The 18915-nt window shown below is 46.0% G+C and overlaps 1 protein-coding gene and 2 non-coding genes across 4 annotated transcripts; all 3 read right to left on the bottom strand.

Annotated features, from left to right (window-relative positions):
- Window positions 1–3995: 3995 nt before the first annotated feature.
- RPSA (ribosomal protein SA) lies at window positions 3996–17305 on the bottom strand. Of its 2 annotated transcripts, none has more exons than XM_068981713.1 (7): window positions 17267–17305; window positions 15707–15872; window positions 14526–14644; window positions 5444–5689; window positions 4590–4718; window positions 4302–4467; window positions 3996–4150 (listed from the first exon to the last, which is right to left on the bottom strand). In XM_068981713.1, the coding sequence occupies exons 2-7, from the start codon at window positions 15837–15839 to the stop codon at window positions 4056–4058; spliced, it is 888 nt and encodes a 295-aa protein (XP_068837814.1). In that variant the 5' UTR covers window positions 15840–15872; window positions 17267–17305; the 3' UTR covers window positions 3996–4055. The 2 variants fall into 2 exon arrangements, with proteins under 2 accessions (XP_068837814.1, XP_068837815.1); XM_068981714.1 differs by lacking the exon at window positions 17267–17305 and adding an exon at window positions 16709–16727.
- On the bottom strand, window positions 5236–5385 carry LOC138088082 (small nucleolar RNA SNORA62/SNORA6 family). Its single transcript, XR_011145668.1, has one exon. It is a non-coding gene; the product is annotated as a small nucleolar RNA SNORA62/SNORA6 family (small nucleolar RNA).
- On the bottom strand, window positions 14715–14865 carry LOC138088081 (small nucleolar RNA SNORA62/SNORA6 family). Its single transcript, XR_011145667.1, has one exon. It is a non-coding gene; the product is annotated as a small nucleolar RNA SNORA62/SNORA6 family (small nucleolar RNA).
- Window positions 17306–18915: the final 1610 nt, after the last annotated feature.

The raw sequence follows: 18915 nt of genomic DNA, 5'->3' as shown, positions 1-18915 counted from the left end.
GTTCCCTCCCCACATAGGTTGAATGTTGAGTCAAGTTCCCTATGTAGTACACAGGTTCTTATTATCAACTTCATATGTATTCAATGTTTTTGTTCAGTTGCTAAATTATGTCCAACTCTTTGCACCCCATGGACTGTAGCATGCCAGGCTTGTGTATGTTAATCCTAAGCTCCTGATTTACCCTACAGTAATCAAAAGTGTTTCTGCAAATTTCTCCTTGGTGAACTAGTCCATTACCACCACTGTTCAGATCCTACTTACGATCTGAACTCTTTTTGAAACTCCTTTTGATACTGATCTCTCAGCTCATTTACTATGATCCTCTCTAGGTCCACCCAGGGTGCTGCCAATGGCATTATTTCATCCTGAGTAATATTCCACTGTATCTAGGTACCATTTCTTACCGTTCTTCTGTCCATGGACATTGTGGCTGCTTCCCTCCTTTGGCTTATGTAAATACCGTGTTGCACTGGTGGGACACGTCTCTCTTCGTGTTCTGTAGACCCAGGATTGGGATAAACTGAAACCTCTGCAGTGTTATATGTAGCAGATGTTATCAATTTACATCTCCACCAGTAGCACAGTAGCATTCTGTCCACATGTCCTAATGCTTGTGTGCAGGGGTCTTTTGGTATACCCCTGAGAGAGTGTCAGGCTGCCCTTGTGGCTCAGCTGGTAAAGAATCTGCTTGCGTGCAGGAGCCCTGGGTTGGGAAGATCCCCTGGAGAAGGGAAAAGCTACCTACTCCAGTATTCTGGCCTGAAGAATTCCATGGACTCCATAGTCCATGGGGTTGCAAATAGTTAAGACATGACTGACTTTCACTTTCTTTTCACTTTAAGAGGGTGTTAGAGATGGTTACTAAATAATGCCATGATGTACCGATTTAGCTTCCCAGGTGGCGCTAGTGCTAAAGAATCCACCTGCCAATACAGGAAATACCAGGGACAGGTTCAATTTCTGTGTCAGGAAGATCCCCTGGAGGAAGGCATGGCAACCCACCAGTACTCTTGCCTGCGAAATCCCACAGCCAGAGGAGCCTGTGGGCTGTGTCCACGGGAGCTGGACACAACTGAGCACGCACGAAGTTGGCTGACCAGCCAGTGGACAGTTCTTGATAGAAGGTATGGTTACCAAAATCTTTATAGTACATTTGTAAAACACCTTTAATCCTACCCAACCCTTTTCTGTTAGCTTTTCAAGGATAAAGTGTTCTTTCAGCCTGCCTCTTCAGATGCACAGCCCATTGCTGCGTGGTCATACATAAACGTCCGGCTGAGTGCACCGCAGCTCAGACAGAATGTCCTCTTGGAATAGCAGAACTCTGTTCTTCCACTTCTGCTACAGGCTGCCTAGATTTACCTCAAGTTGCTTTTTCTCACAGGACTTTGCTGAGAAACTGATGCCTCAGATATTAATTATATCTAACAGTTTCTCAGCTTACACCCAGCTCACAATCCAGGCACCTGTTAGTAAGGAAGGGTGAATGGACACTGGTGACAGCAGCTTCCTTCTGGCATGAGGTTTCTATTTACCTTGGTTTTTCAAAGAAAGCTAGTGTCCTAACTCTTGGGTAACTGAGCTGTATTGACCATTTCTTCTTCTCATTCTGCTGTGTTCTAGCTGTCACTGTTGACAGCAAACAGCCAGTCCTTTTTCTCCTTGGTGATGTTCTAGAACACTTTGTGTTTGGCTGTTTCCATGAGTCAACAGTGAGGACAGGTTTTAAAAATAAATTGATTACATTTGGCACACACTGGAATTTCTCAATTTGTGAACTTATACGAAATTAAGAAAATACTCAAGCCTTTCTCTTTGATGCTGACTTTCCTCCTCCATGTATTAATTCCAACTAATGTTTGTGTATATTTTAACTGCTCATTCCGAAGTTTTGTCCCTCTGAATCAATTCATGTGTCCTTCCAGTTCAATTTCCTCTCCAAGTCTTTTTCTTCTGCCCTGTGTTATAGTAAGCTATGTTCTATTTCTAAGTTACAAAAGCAATTATTACAATATTAGCCTTTAGACATTGTTTCAAAACCTATCTACAATAATTTCTCTATGAAAACACTAATACAAAGAAACAATCTTCCCAAAGTGATTTTGAAACAAGTATCGCACCAGCTTGAGGCCCTTGTGCAGAATCCTTGGGTTGGCATTAGGTATTGGTAGAAAGAGATGCAGAGACCAGGGTGCTGAGGTGGCAGAGGACTCCCAGCTGGGGCATGGCAGTGCCACTTCGGCAGTGAGGGCTGTCTGCACTGGTATGCACGCAGTCTGGACACGGGGCAGGCAGTGCACCCCAGGCCGCTGTCTGCCAGCGAGGGCAGCCATGGGCACAAAGTGGGATACACGTCTTCACGGTAACAGGCTGTCTCTCCTGGTCCCCAATCCATTTTCATAAGTCATGAACTGCTGGACAGAGTATGTGTCTACTTCAGACAGCCTGTGCTCCAAGGGACTCCATGGCCTCTGATAAAGGGTCCCAAGCCCCCAGAACTTCTCCCAGCTCAAGTTGGCGAGACTCCTCCGAGAGGATTTTTTAGACTCTTGATTCTCCCAAATGAGTCTCTCTCTCCCTCCTATAGCCTGACACTGGCATTTTAGACAAACCTTCATGTTTCCATCCTCACTGCTGATACAATGAAGAACGGTGTGCTAGATTTGCTAATTGCTGAATTACCTTGAGAGGCAGAACAGGGTAACTCTCAGGTTATTCCTAAGTGAAGCCCGCTGCACTCGACATAGGTAGGTGTTCAGAGGGTTCTCCATTAGCAAATGGGCTCTGGTATGCAGCTTTGCAACATATTTTTCATGGATGGAATCTGGTAATATAGCCCTTGCCTTGTGCAAAAAGTGTGGCTTGCTCGGGCAGGGTCAGAAACACCACGGCCACAGTGCCACTCACCACTGCTTGTCTGGGTCATTTAAATTAGGGATCTAACAGAATCCCTAATTGTGAAAGACTGATTGAAAACATCCCAAGAATGTAGGAATGTATTTACCAAAGATATACAAACCTCTTTGAAAGAGATAATACTGAAAAACTCTTAATGCTGTGAAGCAGTTCTGTGCTAGATTAGAGTCAGTGCAGTCCCACTGGGCGACTGATGCGGCTGCTCTAGGGTAGAATGCGTCTGATAACGCAGAGGACTCAGTAGCTAATAACTAGACAGTAGGAAAGAGGGCGGCCCTGCCTGACGCCGCAATGGAGCAGAAACCCTGGTAAAGAGGACGGACCGTGTGGCGCTGGCCTTAGCAGACGCAGAAGGGCAGTGGGAAGAGGCGGCCAAATCAAACCCTGCATTTCTGAGGCAGCAGTTTCAAGCTGTGAAGGAAGGACAGCGCTTTCTATACCAAGTGCTAAAGCCGGTGGCTGCTCTCTCAAAGGACTTTTTTGGTGGTGAACCTAGAGTGAGGAAATTTCCGTGCACCAGGATCTGTACACAGTGCTCAGAGCAGCGCTGCTGGTAATGGCTGAAACACGGAAACGAGAGCCGCAGCAAACATGCCATTTATGAGCTGCTCAGAGCAAACGGCAGTATTTTGATTGATTTAATCACTTTACTTTTTTCAGAGGATGACAGGAGTGAGCTCAGGACTTCAGGAACCAGCAGTGAGAATCCAGTTTCCCCATCTTGGCACCTTCTACTTGGTAACCTATTCAGTTGGCTTCAGAGGGCTTTAACTTGACCTTCATTCTCAAAGAATACAAAGGTGTGTCTATTAGATCAACTACATGCATGGCATATTTGAAACTATTTTAAAATTATACGCTAAGGAACGACAAAGTGATAGAATGAGCACTGGCCTCATGCCCAGACTCGGGACCAGCTGCTCTGAATCAGCCCCGTGAATATTATCCTCTGCTGAGGACACCTAGGCCCAGAAACATCTCTTGCCCCCAAAGCCACACACTAGGCTGGGCAAGGCTTTCATACCAGGTGTGTCTGTCCCATAGACTGAAATAAATGAACAAAATTTTTAGAAACAGTTTATTTCCATCAGCCAGATTTCCATTTTGATGCAAGTTCTACAAGTGTTTGGAAGAACAACTTACGACCACTCGGTGGTGGTTCCTACCCATTCCGTGGCCTGGGCAGTGGGGGCTGCAGACCAGTCTTCAGTGGAAGGCTGAGCACTCCAGTCTTCTGTTGAGAAAATACAAGAAGGCCATCAGCCACATCCCCAGTTACTTTTGTAACCCCACTGCACCAATCTGCTTTTATTCCTACAGATACGTCAGATTGAGAAGAGCAGTTCTAAACCACCAGCTGGATGCCCTTGGATCCTGATACGTACCAGTGGGGAACTGCTGAATGGGCACGGAAGGCACCTGCACACCTTCGGACCAGTCTGCCACCTCAGGCTGGGCAGCCGTGAACTCTGGAGCTGGAGCGGTCCATTCGCCCTGAAACTCCTCCTTGGTCACAGCCTTCTCAGCTGCTGCCTGCTCTTCCTTTTCAATCTAGTTTAGGAAAATAGTTTTTAGTTTATATGCATTGACAGATTAGTTTCTGTTCTTGGCAGTAAGAAGTACCCAGTATGTACTTATGTGAGTGCCAACACGCCTCTGTGGACGGAGCTCACCTCCTCGGGGTCCCTGTAGAAGTAGAGGTCCGGCATGACCTCCCACGGGTGTTCTCGGGAGATGGTGCCGCGCATGCGCAGGACTTCCCGGGCAAGCATCCACCACATCAGGCCCACTGAGTGCGCCCCCTGCAAGAACGCCAGGTTCAAGCGACCCTCGGCAACCCCCAAACAGTAATACGCACCCCCACTCCACCTGACCTGTCCCCTCATCGTCTAGGTCCCTTGGTACCATGTGAGCAGACTGTCTGTTAGTTCGAAAGTGTTTAGTACAGCAGAAACCAATACAACACTTAAAACTGTACTCCAATTAAAGCAAAACCCAAAGTTTGCACCAAGATTGTTCTCTATCTCTGGTTCTTCTTAATCTTGTCTGCCACCGGAATCATGGGGTTTAATTAAGACTCCACTCTACACAACAAAATGGGGTCAGTGCCTGAATACTGGTAGAAATAAAAGAAAACCTCTGCCCCGTTCTTATGCGTAGCCAGGTTTGAGATCAGTGACAACCACCAATTTGAACCACAGGTAACCCACCTTTTTAGGATCTCAGAGCACGATACACGATTAAGAAAAGAGTTAGGCATATTGAAGAGAAAAAAACAGGCTATTTTAAAAATGTTTTCACCTCTCCTTAAAATCATACTTTTGTAGCAAGTATTACTATCCAACTCCACTCATTGGGCCAGAGACCCTTGTGGTGTTAGCGAAAAACTTGCCCCTCGTGTAGCACACTACCTACACTTGTGAGTTCACCGGCCAGTGGCCTCAACTCCAAGCTCTAACAATGTGCAGAGGAAGGCCCGCGCGTGGGGCACGGACGGTCGGGCGCCAGTTCAGTCATGGATGGTTACCTTGTTGTTGCACGGGATGGCGATGTCCACGTAGCGCAGAGGAGAGTCCGTGTTGCACAGGGCAATGGTTGGCAGGTTAACGTAGGAGGCTTCCGTGAGGGGCTGGTGGTCAGCCCTGGGATCGGTGACCACCAGAAGCCTCGGCTCCCTGAAGGCGGCCTGGATCTGGTTAGTGAAGGTTCCCGGAGTGAAGCGGCCAGCGATAGGAGTGGCTCCAGTGGCAGCAGCAAACTTCAGCACAGCTCGCTGGAAGCAGCAACAAAGGGTTAGCAAGTGTCCCAGAGACGGTGCCGCAGGAGCCCTGCAATGATATATGGACCACCGCCAAGTTTTGCAATGTCACCAAGCAAGCTATCTAGCAGGAAACTCCCCCAAAGCCTTCCTCAAAACAGCTAGCATTTAATCGTCCTATGAAAAGTCAAAGTGTTAGCCACACAGTTGTGCCTCTTTGCGACCCTATGGCCTATAGCCTGCTATGCTCCTGTCTGTGGCATTCTCCAAGGCAAGAATACTGCGTGAATTGCCATCCCCTTCTCCCGGGGATCTTCCTGACCCAGGGATCAACCCCGGGTCTCCTGCATTGTAGGCAGATTGCTCTCCATCTTCCACTTATTGCCTGGAAACAGAGAATCAGAACAAAAACACGCTAAGCATGATCCCACACCCAGGCCCTCTGCTGGGGATGCTCTTCCCTCAGGTTAGCTGATGCTCACTACACCCTCACTTCTGCTGGTTCCAAGGCAAACCAGCCTGGGTCAAGTATCACTTACAAGTAACGGGCTAGTGACTCCTTTATGTCCAAATTCCTCCTAAGACTAAAAAAATGACAAAAAAATGCAAACACACCATGTAGAACCTGACCAGCAGAGCACTTCTGTAATCTAGGTAGTAAATTTTCCCTGATGAAGCACAGACTGGTCACTGGGCTCATTCTACAGCAGTAATTAAAATCATCAACCATGTGTCTCACCAAAGAATTCGGGTGATTAAGCCAGCCACAAGGAGAATAAAGCCCAGTTAAAACACCTCTTGCAAGGAGGCCTAATCAGGACAATTGAGTAAAATGAGAATTGAGAAGAATTCACCCCCTTCCACCAACACTGTTATGTGTTTGTATGTATGTATAAATGTACATTTGCACATACAACACCTAGGAACAACTCAAAGGGCAGGTAAGAGCTCCACAGAACAGAGCTGAAGGAGGCAAAAAAGAGGAGGTGGGGCAGACTCCCAGTAGTCCTCTTGGGAGGTAGCTGAAAAAGAGGAAACGTTTCCCGCTACCCTGGAACATTCCCTCACTGGCAGGGATATTAACTGGAACAAAAAGGGAGGTTCCGAAGCTCAGTACCAAGATGACTGGTTTGTGCTGGCAGGACAGAGACCCGCACAGACGGTCTGGGCCACTGCGCTGCACACTGCAGCCTGAGGCGTGTGTCCGCTAGGCCAGGTGAGGGCTGAGTGCTGCCTCAGAGGCTACCAGGCAAGAAGACTGGTGGGGGTGGGGGCAAAACACACTCTCAAGGGGAAGGAGCGCAGTCCTGCTGCAGACGAGTGCCGCTGTTCAGTGGCAGAGAAGAGGCGGGGTCGCCAGGGCAGCCTCTGCCTTTACTCACTAGCTCCAGTGCAACCTTGGCCTCCTGAGCCCAGCGGCAGACACCACCAGGCTGCCACAACCCAGGGGGACTGGATCTACAGCCGAGGCCTAGGACCAAAGCCAGTTTGGGGTTAACATATACACACCAATGTATGTAAAACTGCTAGGCGACGAGACCTACCGTGCAGCACGGGGAGGGCTCCCCAGGCTAAACAGCCGGCCTCAGTGCCTACCGGTTTCCTGTAAATTAGTACATGTTAAACCCATGGAAACAGGCCTGAAGATGGAGACACACCCATAACTGGACACGACCTTGTACACCTACAACAAGCACAGCGTTGGAAACCAACTTTATACCAATCAAAATAAAACTCAGAAACCTCCCTGGTCAAGGGACTGGATCCCACATGCTACATCTAAGATACCCCACGGTGCCACAAGGGGCAAAGACCCTGGGGATTGCAACTGAGAACCAGGGCAATGCAACCAAGCAAATGAACACACAAGCATTACAAACAAACAAAAACTTAGAAAATAAAAAAAAAGCTGTAGTGTGAAAGGAGATTTGGAGTGCTGCTTCTGGCACTTCCACAAAATCCTGCCCCCATGTGGCCATTTCAGGCCAACAGCAACCTTGAAACCAGGCCCTGGGCACTTAGCATTCACAGGCCCTGCAGGGCTGTAAATGACACCTGCCATCAGGAAGTGTCTGGGGTGAGTAATTGGGGAAAAAAAGCAGCAGAGTCTCAGGAGGCCAATTTCAACAGTTTCATCTCGCTCACACTGTGTTTAAAAGAAACACACACAAAAAGGCTCAATACTGCTAATTTGTAGAGACATGCAAATCAAAGCTACACTGAGAAATGGGTTAGCACCAGTCAGAATGGCCAGCACCTACATCTACAAACAACAAATGCTGGACAGGGTGTGGATTCAAGTTTGTGGGATTGTAAACCAAGGGTTCCTTAGTAAAGCAGAAACAGAGCTGCCCTAAGACCCTGCCACCCCACTCCTGGGTGTCTTACCAGGAAGAAACCAGAATTCAAAGACACATGCACCCCCGAGTTCACTGCAGTGCTATTTACGCAAGCCGAAAGAGGGAAGCAGCCAAAATGCCACCCACAGCAGAACGGTAACGGAGAAAGAAACGGCAGCCAGGGACAATGGAATATTCACTACTCAGCCAGAAACGAGAACTTAATAAATGCCACTGGCAGCAAGCCTGGATGAACCTAGTGAGGATCATACTAAATGAACGAATCAGACACCAAAGGCCAACATCATCTGTTACTGAACCACAAGCCTGTTTGCCCGACACCAAGTGAGACCAATCATACTAATCACTAGTTTGGAACAGAGAAGGGTTTATTATAGGTTCATACAAGGAGATGGATGGCACATGCCCTGAGAACACCTAAAGTTACTGAAGGCTTTCAGCAAAAGCAAAAGTGAGGGAGGGGTGTTGTTAGGTGTTGCAAACTTCTTGATGTCAGATCCTTTGTTTTTGAGGTCTGGTCTCGGTCAGGTAACAATGTTCCTGTAAATCTTTACCAAATGAGCGTTATTCTTTGTCTTGACAAGAAAGGGCCAGGCCCCAGCCCTGGCTAAGAGGCGGCAGATCCCAGCTGGCAGCTCCCTCAGGGCTAGGTCTCCACATCCCCCAGCTGCCATCCCTGAGGGAGCCAGGCACCCGATCCAACTGGCCCTCGGTGTCCTCAGGCCACGCCAAAGCTGAGGGAGGTCTAGGTCCCACAGACTGCAACCCAGGCAGGGGCCGCTCCCGTTAGGTCACAGAAACAGGCAGGAGGGAGAGGTCACCGCTGCCTCAAGGCCAGGCCCAAAGCTGGTGGAGGGGCTTAGTGAAGGCTCTGGAGCCCTGCAGGACGTAGTCCCCAGTCTGTCCCCTGGGCCCTCCCACTCACTCGCCGGCCCAAGGCAGGGTGAGTCAGAGGGGCTTCATAAGAAGGCCTGAATCTGCCTCATGGTCCACACGATGACCACACACTACTGACCCTCAGCTGAACTGCTTCCCTCATGGTCCCCCATTGACAGCTGCTTGTGGGCGGGGCCCGAGGTACCCACCAATGGCTGCCTGCAAAGGGCTGTGCTCATCCTGCTGTTAAAATGACTTACAGGTGGAGTCACAAAGTTGGTAGCACGAGTTTACCAGGGACAAACTCCCTCGCAGAATTAAAAGCCAAACTTATGCTTACCATCGGGGAAAGGACAATTAGGAGTTTGGGATTAACAGATTCACACTAATACAACACCTACAACAAACACCGCATTGCCGATCAACTTGACTTCATGGTTCAAGACAGCGGAGTAGAAAGACGTGCACTCACCTCCTCCTGCAAGAGCCCCGAAATCACAACTAGCTGTTGCAGAACCACAACAGGAGGATGCTGGAACCCACCAAAAAGATACCCCACATCCAAAGACAAAGAAGCCGCAGCGAGATGGTAGATGGCAGGAGGGGCACAATCACGACAAGACCAAATCCCACACCAGCCAGGTGGGTGACTCAGACTAGAGAACAATTAATACCAAAGTTCTCCCACTGTTGCAAAGGTTCTGAACCTCACATCTGGCTTCCCAGCTGGGTTTCCAACAAAGGGTCTGGCAACCCCCAGGGCCTCTGACCTTGCAGACCAGTGGGGTTTGATTCTAGGACTCCCACAGTCTTGGAGGGCAGAAACAAAACCTTGTGTGCACTATGACTCAGGGGAGAGGTGCAGCGACCCCACAGCAGACGGAACCAGAACTGCCGGCCCTCGTTGGAGGGCCTCCTGTGGAGGTGTTGGCCCACAGAGGCTCACAGGGATGGGGGCACCAGCCTGGCAAGGTCCTTCCTTGATGTAAAGCCTCTCGGAGGTCGCCACTAACCTGACCAGAGTCTGCAACCCAAGGCTGGGTGTTCTCAGGCCAAAAAACTACCAGGGAGGGAGCACAATCCCTGGGAGCCCCCATCAGCAGATAACTGGATTTAAACTTTACTGACCAGAGCCCTGCCACCACAAGTCTACAGAAGTCACAGCCCCCTCCATCAGAGCCCAGACAGAGAAGCAAGCACAGGCCCACAGCGACGAAAACAAGCCACATTACAGAAAGTCAGTCAGCACGGAAAAGCAGGCTATGTCCCAGATGAAGAGACAGCATAAAGCCCCAGAAAAACAAGTAAACGAACCAGAGACAGGCAACTTTCCAGGAAAAGAATTCAAAACGATAGTGCAGATGCAGGATCTTGGGAAAAGAATGGAAGCAAAGGTTGAAAAGATGCAAGAACTGTTTACCAAAGACCTAAAACAGACAGACAGACAAATAATACACTGGCAGTAATCAGCAGCAGAGGCGAAAGAAGGGGTCAGGGGAGATCACTGCCACAGAACAGAATGCGGGAGGAAAAAAGGCTGCACAGAAAGGAAGACAGCCTAAGCGACCTATGGGCCAACATTAAACACACCAACTTCCCATTACAGAGGCCCCGAAGAAGAGAGAAAGGACCTGAGGAAATATTTCAAGATACAATAGCTGAAAACTTCCCTAAAATGGAAAAGTAAATAGTCAATCAAACCCAGGAAGCAGAGTCCCAGGTAGGATAAACCCGAGGAGGAACACACAAGGACACACAGTAATCAAACTGGCAAACCTTAAACACAGAGAAGATAAAATCAACAAGGGAAAAAACAACCACCAACGTGGCAAAGGAACTCCCACCAGACCACCACCTGATTTCTCAGCAGAGACGGCAAGCCAGCAGGGAATGGCATGATATATCTGAAGTGACGAAAGGGAAGAACCTACAACCAAGAATACTCTACCCAGCAAGACTCTCCCTCAGAGTTGGTAGAGAAACCAAAAGCTCTCCAGACAAGCAGGAAGTTAAAGTGAATTCAGCACCTCCAAACCAGCTTTACAACAAATGCTACAGGAACTTCTCCAGACAGGAAACACAAAAGAAGGAAAGAACTACAGAAAATAAACCTGAAACAATTGAAACAGTAATAGGATCATACATTACCTGAAATGTAAATGGATTAAATGCACCAGAAGACACAGATCGGCCAGGTGGATGAAAACACGCGCAAGAACCCACTTCCACTTACCACATCACTCTGCTTGACCCCCCCCAAAACTGCATGTAATCATTTTATATTAAGTTAATCATATTCCCATTATGGCTTATAATTGTAATTATCTTTTATTTTTTGATTGTGAAAACTGATAAACATCTTTCACTACTACGATTATGTAGCTATTACTCAATACCATTCTATCATGACTAGCCAAAAGAAAAATAACAGAATTCTATACCACCAAAACTACCATTTAATGGAAAAACCTGTAATCACTTCTTAAAATCCAGATGCAAATCAGAATTATTTTGAGTACAAATGCCCAGGTATTGCTTTTTGTTTGCCAGTGCTCCAGATATGTTTCTAATGTTTAAAAACAACTGGACTATATGTAAGGATCTCTTACTATTATCTAGTTTGTTTCACTTTTTCCATTTCCTATTTAGTGCTCCCATTTCATTTAGTTTATGGTTTCCAATTTCTCCATCTCTTTTTAGCTTAATGATCTTTCTCAAGCATTTATGAAACATAGTAGTAAAGCTTTTGTATAATATAAATAATATGCATAACATATATATTTTAGAAGACTTACAAATTTCTGTCTAACTAAAACGTATGACATTTTGATTCTACTTGACTTAGAAAATAGATATGCAAGAAGCAACAAAGGCTTACTGTATAGCACAGGGAACTAAAGTCAGGATCTTGTAATAACCTATTAGGGAAAACAATTTGAAAAATAATGTGTACATGAATAACTGAAACACAAAAATAAATTCTACTTCTGAAACTTAGTAATGTTTATCTTTTAGCCAGTTTTTCCAAATGTTCTGTGGATATCTGATAGCAACATGCAAAATACAAAATTTTAAATAAATCTTAGGATATAAAATTACTATAATATAAATCTATTCTAATTAAATTAATGACATAATTCAAGTTGCTCCAATTGTTTTTCTGCACTTGATAAAATATTCTCAGAGAAATGTTAATGTTTCACTATATGTTTATTCCCCCCCCCCATTTTTTTTAGTTTTGCTTTCTTTGTTGTTAGGCTTCTAATAGTTTCTGATGTTTATCCTCTTTGTGAATAGCACCTCTTATTACTGATCACTTTTTTCGTTTTAAAAATAAGGTAAACATTTAAATAAAAAGTTACTAAGAAAAACTTTATTCCAATAAAGGATAAAAATTACGTTAGAAAAATAAAGACATAAGGCTTTGGGTGCTCATTCTGGCAACTACCAGTTTCATTTTCAACCCAGGAACAGTAGAAATCCTGTCACCTTGTGGCCGTGTTGGGCAACAGTGACCCACCAACCAGGGCCTCAGGTGCTAAACAGTCACAGTGCCTGCAGGGCTGTAAATGACAGGTCACCAGGAAATGCCTGGGGCAATTAATAGGCAGGAGGTGGAATCATGCAGAATGCCAATTTTGATGGGTAAATCTCCCTCACACTGTATTTAGAAGCAGCACACGGAAAGAGGCTCGATATGCTCATTAGCCCACCAGGCTCCACTGTCCATAGAATTCTCCAGGCCAAAAATACTGGAGTAGGGAGCCATACCCTTCTTCAGATCTTCCCCACCCAGGGATTTAACCCGAGTATGCGACACTGCACGAAGATTCTTTATCATCTGAGCCACCAGGGAAGCCAAGGAATCAAGACGGCACCAGTCAGAACAGCCATCACCAAAACATCTACCAACAATAAACGCTGGACAGGGTGTGGAGAAAATACTCATTCTATTCTACTGGTGGGAATGTAAATTGGAAACAGCCACAATGGGGTTCTTTAATAATATAAAAACGGAGCTACCCACTCTTGGGTGTGTCTACCAGGAAGAAACCAGAATTAACAAAGACACATGGAGCCCAAAGAGGCAAGAAGCCAATATGCCCATCCACACAAGAATCGGTTAAGAAAAAACGGTAGCTAGGGACAACGGAATATTACACAGCCAGAAAAGGCGAATTTAATAAATGCCGTTGGCAGCAAGCAGGGATGAAACTAGTACGGATCATACTAAGTAAACTGAGTCAGAGGCTCAAAAGGCCATTATATGACTTATAGGTGGAATCACATGCTAAATTCGTCAACAACATCCTGAATAGCACAGGAGCTCTACCCAACGCTCTTGTCCCCTCTATGGGAAGAGAACTGCAGAGGCAAGCATGCATGGTTACTGGACGAGATGCAGCTGTACACCTACACCCAGCACCAAAGTGTAAACCCACCCGACTCCAATAAAAATAAAAGTAACAACAGACAAGCTTTTGAGCGTTTCTTCTGGCATCTTTCACTTTTAACTTTGAACCCAGGAATAAGGAGTTACAGTAAGGCTGTGGTTGCCTCCAGTAAACCAACTTGAGCAGAGAAATCCTGCCACCTTGCGGCCGTTTCCATCAATAGCAACTTTCAAACCATGGCCACGGACACTAAGCCTTCAAGAGCCTGCAGGGATGTAAATAGACACCTGCCATCAGCAAATGTCTGAGATGGGTAACTGAAAATAAATTTAAGGCAGAATTTCAGCTTGCCAATAGCAACTAGTAAATTCCCCTCATACTGAGAAACTGGTTCTCACTATTCAAAATGGCCATCATCAAAATGTGTACAAACAACACTGGACCAGCTGTGGAGAAAAGATTGCAGGTATCAGTGGGAATGGAGTCGTGTCCTAGAGCAAGTTTCAAAAAATGAAGGGGAAAAAAGACAATGTTTATGAAGCTATTTTTATTCACTTAATCTGGCAAATAGTCTTACTCTTGCTGATGTGACAGAGTGTGGTGGTACCCTAATCGACGGAAGCCCTTCCTGAGAAACTGGCATTTAGCTCTAACTTTTTAACTCAGTATTTCAGTTTTTTTTTTAAAGAAACGAAACCTGAATGTAATTAAATTTTGGGTGCAGTGTCTCCCTTGGTGTGCGTGGGCTTTCTCTATTTGTGGTGGCTTCGCCTGCTGTAGAGCAGAGACCCTAGAGGGTGGGGGCTTCAGTACTTGGTGGTGCGTGGGCTTACTGCCCTGGGGCATGTGGAATCTTCCAAGACCAAGGATTGAAGCCATGTCCCCTGCATTACCAGGCAGATTCTCACCACTGGACCACCAGGCACGTCCAATATTTCATTTTAAACCTTCAAAGCTCACTGCTGAAAATGGCAGTGAGCCACTTTTCCCTTTTCTGAAATTCAGCGGCTCAAGAAGATACACAATGATACAACACGAATTTTAACAGTGTCAGATGTGAAGTGATAAATACGGCGACAATCTTTAATTTTGGGAATTCCTCTGTCTCAGCCCAGTTTCAAGTGTTTTTTAAATAAATTCTGGGGTTTGTTACTGCTTTTCCATGCATCTCAAAACACTGGTAGGCTTTGCAGCAAAAGCCAAGCGTACTGAGCCACAAACCTGGCCAGTGTTCCTGGAGGAGATGACACTGACGTCCGCCGGGTTCTCAATGGCGACAATAGCCCGAGCGGCCAACAGCAGCTTCTCCCAGGTCCTCTTCAGGTTTATGATGTAGATGCCTAGGGGACACAAGGTTTTCTTAAGAGCGAACCCAGCTTTGTAAGGTAATGTTCTTCTAGAAACATGAAGTCATGTGGCAGCGAGTACTATCAAACTCCAGTCATAGAGGCAAGCTCTACTGGTGTTAGCGAAAATCCTGCCATTAATATAGCACACTTCCGACACTCAGCAGTTCATTGGCCAAGACTGGCCTCCACTCTGAGCTTTAATAATGTGCAAAATGCATCTTTTCATTTCCCATCCTCCTGTGTTAACCACTCTCAAGCCTTCCATGCAGAATCCAAGAAGCTCTTATTTGTGGCCTACCATTATTTTCCTCATCATCTACCATGTCAAACTTATCTCGAACTCCCTTAAACCTTGCCACTCAACAGGTGTAAATCCTTCCGTGCTTCTATCTCAGCTGAACAACTTAATGCATTCCAGTCTCATCAAAAGCTTCCTTACTTTTCCTGATACATAAATGAAAACCAAAATGCTTGTTCCCAAATCAGAAATCAGCTTTACAAACCCGTATTGGTAGCTACAAATTATAAGGCACTCTGGGAGATAAATTATTAGAAACTAGGCTATGGTAAAGCATCCACCTGCAATGCGGGAGACCCAGGTTCAGTCCCTGGGTTGGGAAGATCTTCTGAAGAAGAAAATGGCAACCCACTCCAGTACTCTTGCCTGGAAAATCCCATGGATGGAGAAGCATGATAGGCTACAGTCCATGGGGTTGCAAAGAGTTGGACATGACTGAGCAACTTCCCTTCAAGCTATTAAACTTTCTCCTTATCTTTACATTGTCCTTATTCAAGGCCCAACCCATGACACATAACCTACCAGTTTCCACTCTTCCACTGGAGTCCAGAATTGTTCCTTCAAAAACAACCAGATCACTTAATACTTTTAAAGCTTCTTACCAATCTAAAGATCAATTTTCATCTGTTACTTAGTGAGAGCCCTCTAAGGGTCACATTTCACAAAGCACTTTAACTCAGTACCAGAATAGCAGTGTCAAAACTTGTTCTTATAGCTGGAATGACCAAGCAAAGAGCACTAAAGCAATGACTGACCATCACTTTTCCTTTTGTAGATGTACTGTTCCATTTGGAAGTCAAGGTTGGTGCCACCTAAGTGGGTTCCTGCTGCAAGGAATTTGAGGACATCCTCCTCCTTCATTTGCAGGACATCAAGGGCTCCGGACATTGTGAAAGCTTCCCTTTAAGTTACGATGGGAATCTGAAAAACAATAGTTAACCAAAGTCCTTTAAACTCCAGGGACTCAAGCAGGATGGTATATTCTACTCTTTGGAGTCAGGTGACTTAATGTTTAAATCTCAACCACAGACCACACCTCTTACAGTGTCAGGCAGTGGGGTCAGTCTAGTGGATAGGACAGAACATTAACAGACCCATGCAACACCTTGGAAAATCAAATCCTGCTGAAAGAGTGGTATGCAGACAGACAAAAAACCCAGTTAACTAAATGGAAACAGTGAGACTTTTTAATACTCAAGGTACAGAGGAGTTAGATGTGAAAGAGCAGCCATGTCTGAGAATATTCAGAAGGTGACCAACGGTGATGTAAATAGGCGTATTTTCAAGCAGATTGAAGGTGGTACCTTCGGCATTCCTTCTAAGATTACTAGTTTTCCTTAAAATGAGAAAAACAAGGCCAGATCAAGGATAATCTCAAACGCAGATAAGCAACTCCCCCCCTCCCTTTTCTGCACTTAATGTGACCATGAAGTGTCAAGTATGGCGTTTACATAGATTTTGATTAAAGCTCCTCACACCTGAATAGAATCCCCTACCCACAAATCCACAGGGCCTGGAGGAGCATACTAGCTGCAGGTGACCGCTTTTCAACCTCTGGGAAGGGCGCTCTTGGAGGAAAATGGCTCTTAGCATGTGCAGTGTCTTCCAGAACCAGGTGCAATCAAGATCCCATCCAATGTCAACAAAGTGTACTTCGCCCCTACTCAAGAAACCTCCCATAGAAACCACCCATTGGAGAAATCAAAGTGAAATGGAGTGTGCGTGTGTGTCTGAAAAGCTCTCGGTGCGCTCCTCACCTGCCTTCTTCCCCGAGTGCACTTTCGCGTCTGTTCGTTACTAAATTTCTTTCTCTCTACACCTTAGCGTGTTATGACATTTTTTTACATTCCTTGTCCAAGTTATTTTGAACTGAGAGAAGAGAAACGTGAAGTTTGATCTTTCCGGTAATAAAAACCTCGTCAAGAACCTTAACACCACGCACAAGGAAAAGACCAACCCAAGTAGATGGAGAAAACTGGAGCATAAACCTCGGGATTTAACAACCGAGCGTCGGGATTTGAGTCAGAACTAGCGCGCAGCGTAGGGTGGTCTCTCTGCAGCCCCGGCCACCCGCACCCCGGCCCGGGGCCACCGCGGGCGGGAGCGCAACCTCTGCCCGCTCCCGAGGCCTAGTGGGAATGTCCCGGCCCGGGCCCGGCCACGTGTAGGCCGCCAGTCTGGGCGGTAGAGCGCCTTATCAGAGACTAATGCACTCGGTCTGCAAACTTTCACCCCAGGTCCTCCCCACACCTCGTTTGAACAGGAAGCTTGTCCTCTTGACCCTGGGAGCCACTAGTACCCCAAAAGCAACTCACTCGAGACAACGCCGTATGGACCCCTCTCTGGGTAGCGCCGAAAGGACTGGCGGGCGGAAATGACGTCCTTATATAGTCCGCATCCAGCCAATAACAACGAAAGCTCAGCGGAAGCGCGATGAAGGCGTGCACCCTGGGGCGGGCCTTCCTCCGGAAGACGGACTACGGAGCTAGCGCGGACGCCAGCGAATGGCGGAAGTTGGAGGGTTGATTGCGGCACTCAGGTTTCGAAGAGCGTTGCTGTCCGGAAAGGCCGGCAAGGGATTGGCGCTCTGCCCTTTGGGATTGGCGCTCTCACCCAGCTTTCTGTACCCATGCGCTTGAGCGGGTTCCTTATTTAAACTGCATTTTTCTTTCGTGGGAAAGCACTGAACAAACCTCTGTTGGATGAACAAAAACTGGAGAAGTTACTTTGCGGTTTTTGGAGGACAAATTAGCAGTGTCTAACTCAGATTTTTAAAGTTCTGTTAATGGGAAGTTTCCCGTTTAAAAAATAAAATAAAATGAAGACTACACGGATGGAACGCATGAGAATTTTTTTCGTAGAAAAAAAAAATTGATAGCAATTATTAATATATTTTCTGCCCAATACCATGCAGCCATTAAAAAGAATTAAAATACATTCTATGGTTCAAAAAGGAGTTACAGGATGAGGGCGATCATTTTGAAAATTTGAAGCCCTAGGTATTAAACGACTGTAAAGAAATAACCAGTAGCCAGATTGTTAATTATACAGTAGGTTTGAAGTCTGGTTGCACTTGGAATCGCTTGGAGAGGTTTTAAACATATGCCCAACGCTAAACAGAAAGAATTTAGATAATTTTAACGTGCACCCAGGGTGGGAACTACGGATATACAAGTAGAGAAGTGGGCAGGTTCTTGGCCTCTTTAATATTTTTTGAAATTTTCTTTGAGGAACAGAGGTTTTTTAATTAAAACAAACAGCATTTAAATGAAGAGCTGACATACAAGCAAAGGAATAAACTTAACTGTGGCTTTAAGCATCCTTAGAAACTGGTGCTTGTATGTGTAGACAAAAAGGGGGGAAACTTGAAAGGCTGGCTTTTAGGGACAGTTTTCAGTCACTGCAGGACTTTCCTGGAGGGTCTTCTGGGACACTCCCAGACGATCTCAGCTCCCTCCCCAGTGCACCATAGAATCTCCAAAATACTTCCATTCTAACAACTGGGAAATTGTGCTGTAATTATGTTTAGGTTTTGTTTCTCCACAAAATAATTTTTTTTCCCACAAAACAACGCTGTCCTTGAGAAGTGGTCTAAGCATGATGAAAATTTTCGTCAAGGAAGTGAGTTATTTTCAAAGGTGAAAACGAACTATAGTGATAGTAAGCCAGAGTGAGGAGCCCTCAGCCCAGGGGGCCCTTGTCAAACTGTGGTAACTCCCCAGCCAAGTGTCCTCCTTCCCACCTCAGCCTCCTGGTCCTCTGCTCAAGTTTCTCCACTATTTTTTATTCATACACATTTAAAATAAAAATCTCAGCCTTTTTTGGGCAAACTTTGGTTCCTTGGGTCTTTATTTAAAAAATAATAAAAACTGGGCTTCAGGTTTTTTTTTTCCAGATATAAAATTGTGCCAGGGACTATTTGGTGGGGGGGCAGGGGGATGGTTATATTTCACGTGACATTGGA

The sequence above is a fragment of the Capricornis sumatraensis genome, chromosome 10 (assembly GCF_032405125.1).
Source record: "Capricornis sumatraensis isolate serow.1 chromosome 10, serow.2, whole genome shotgun sequence".
NCBI lineage: Eukaryota > Metazoa > Chordata > Mammalia > Artiodactyla > Bovidae > Capricornis > Capricornis sumatraensis.
This window is presented reverse-complemented; position numbering and strand designations above follow the sequence as displayed.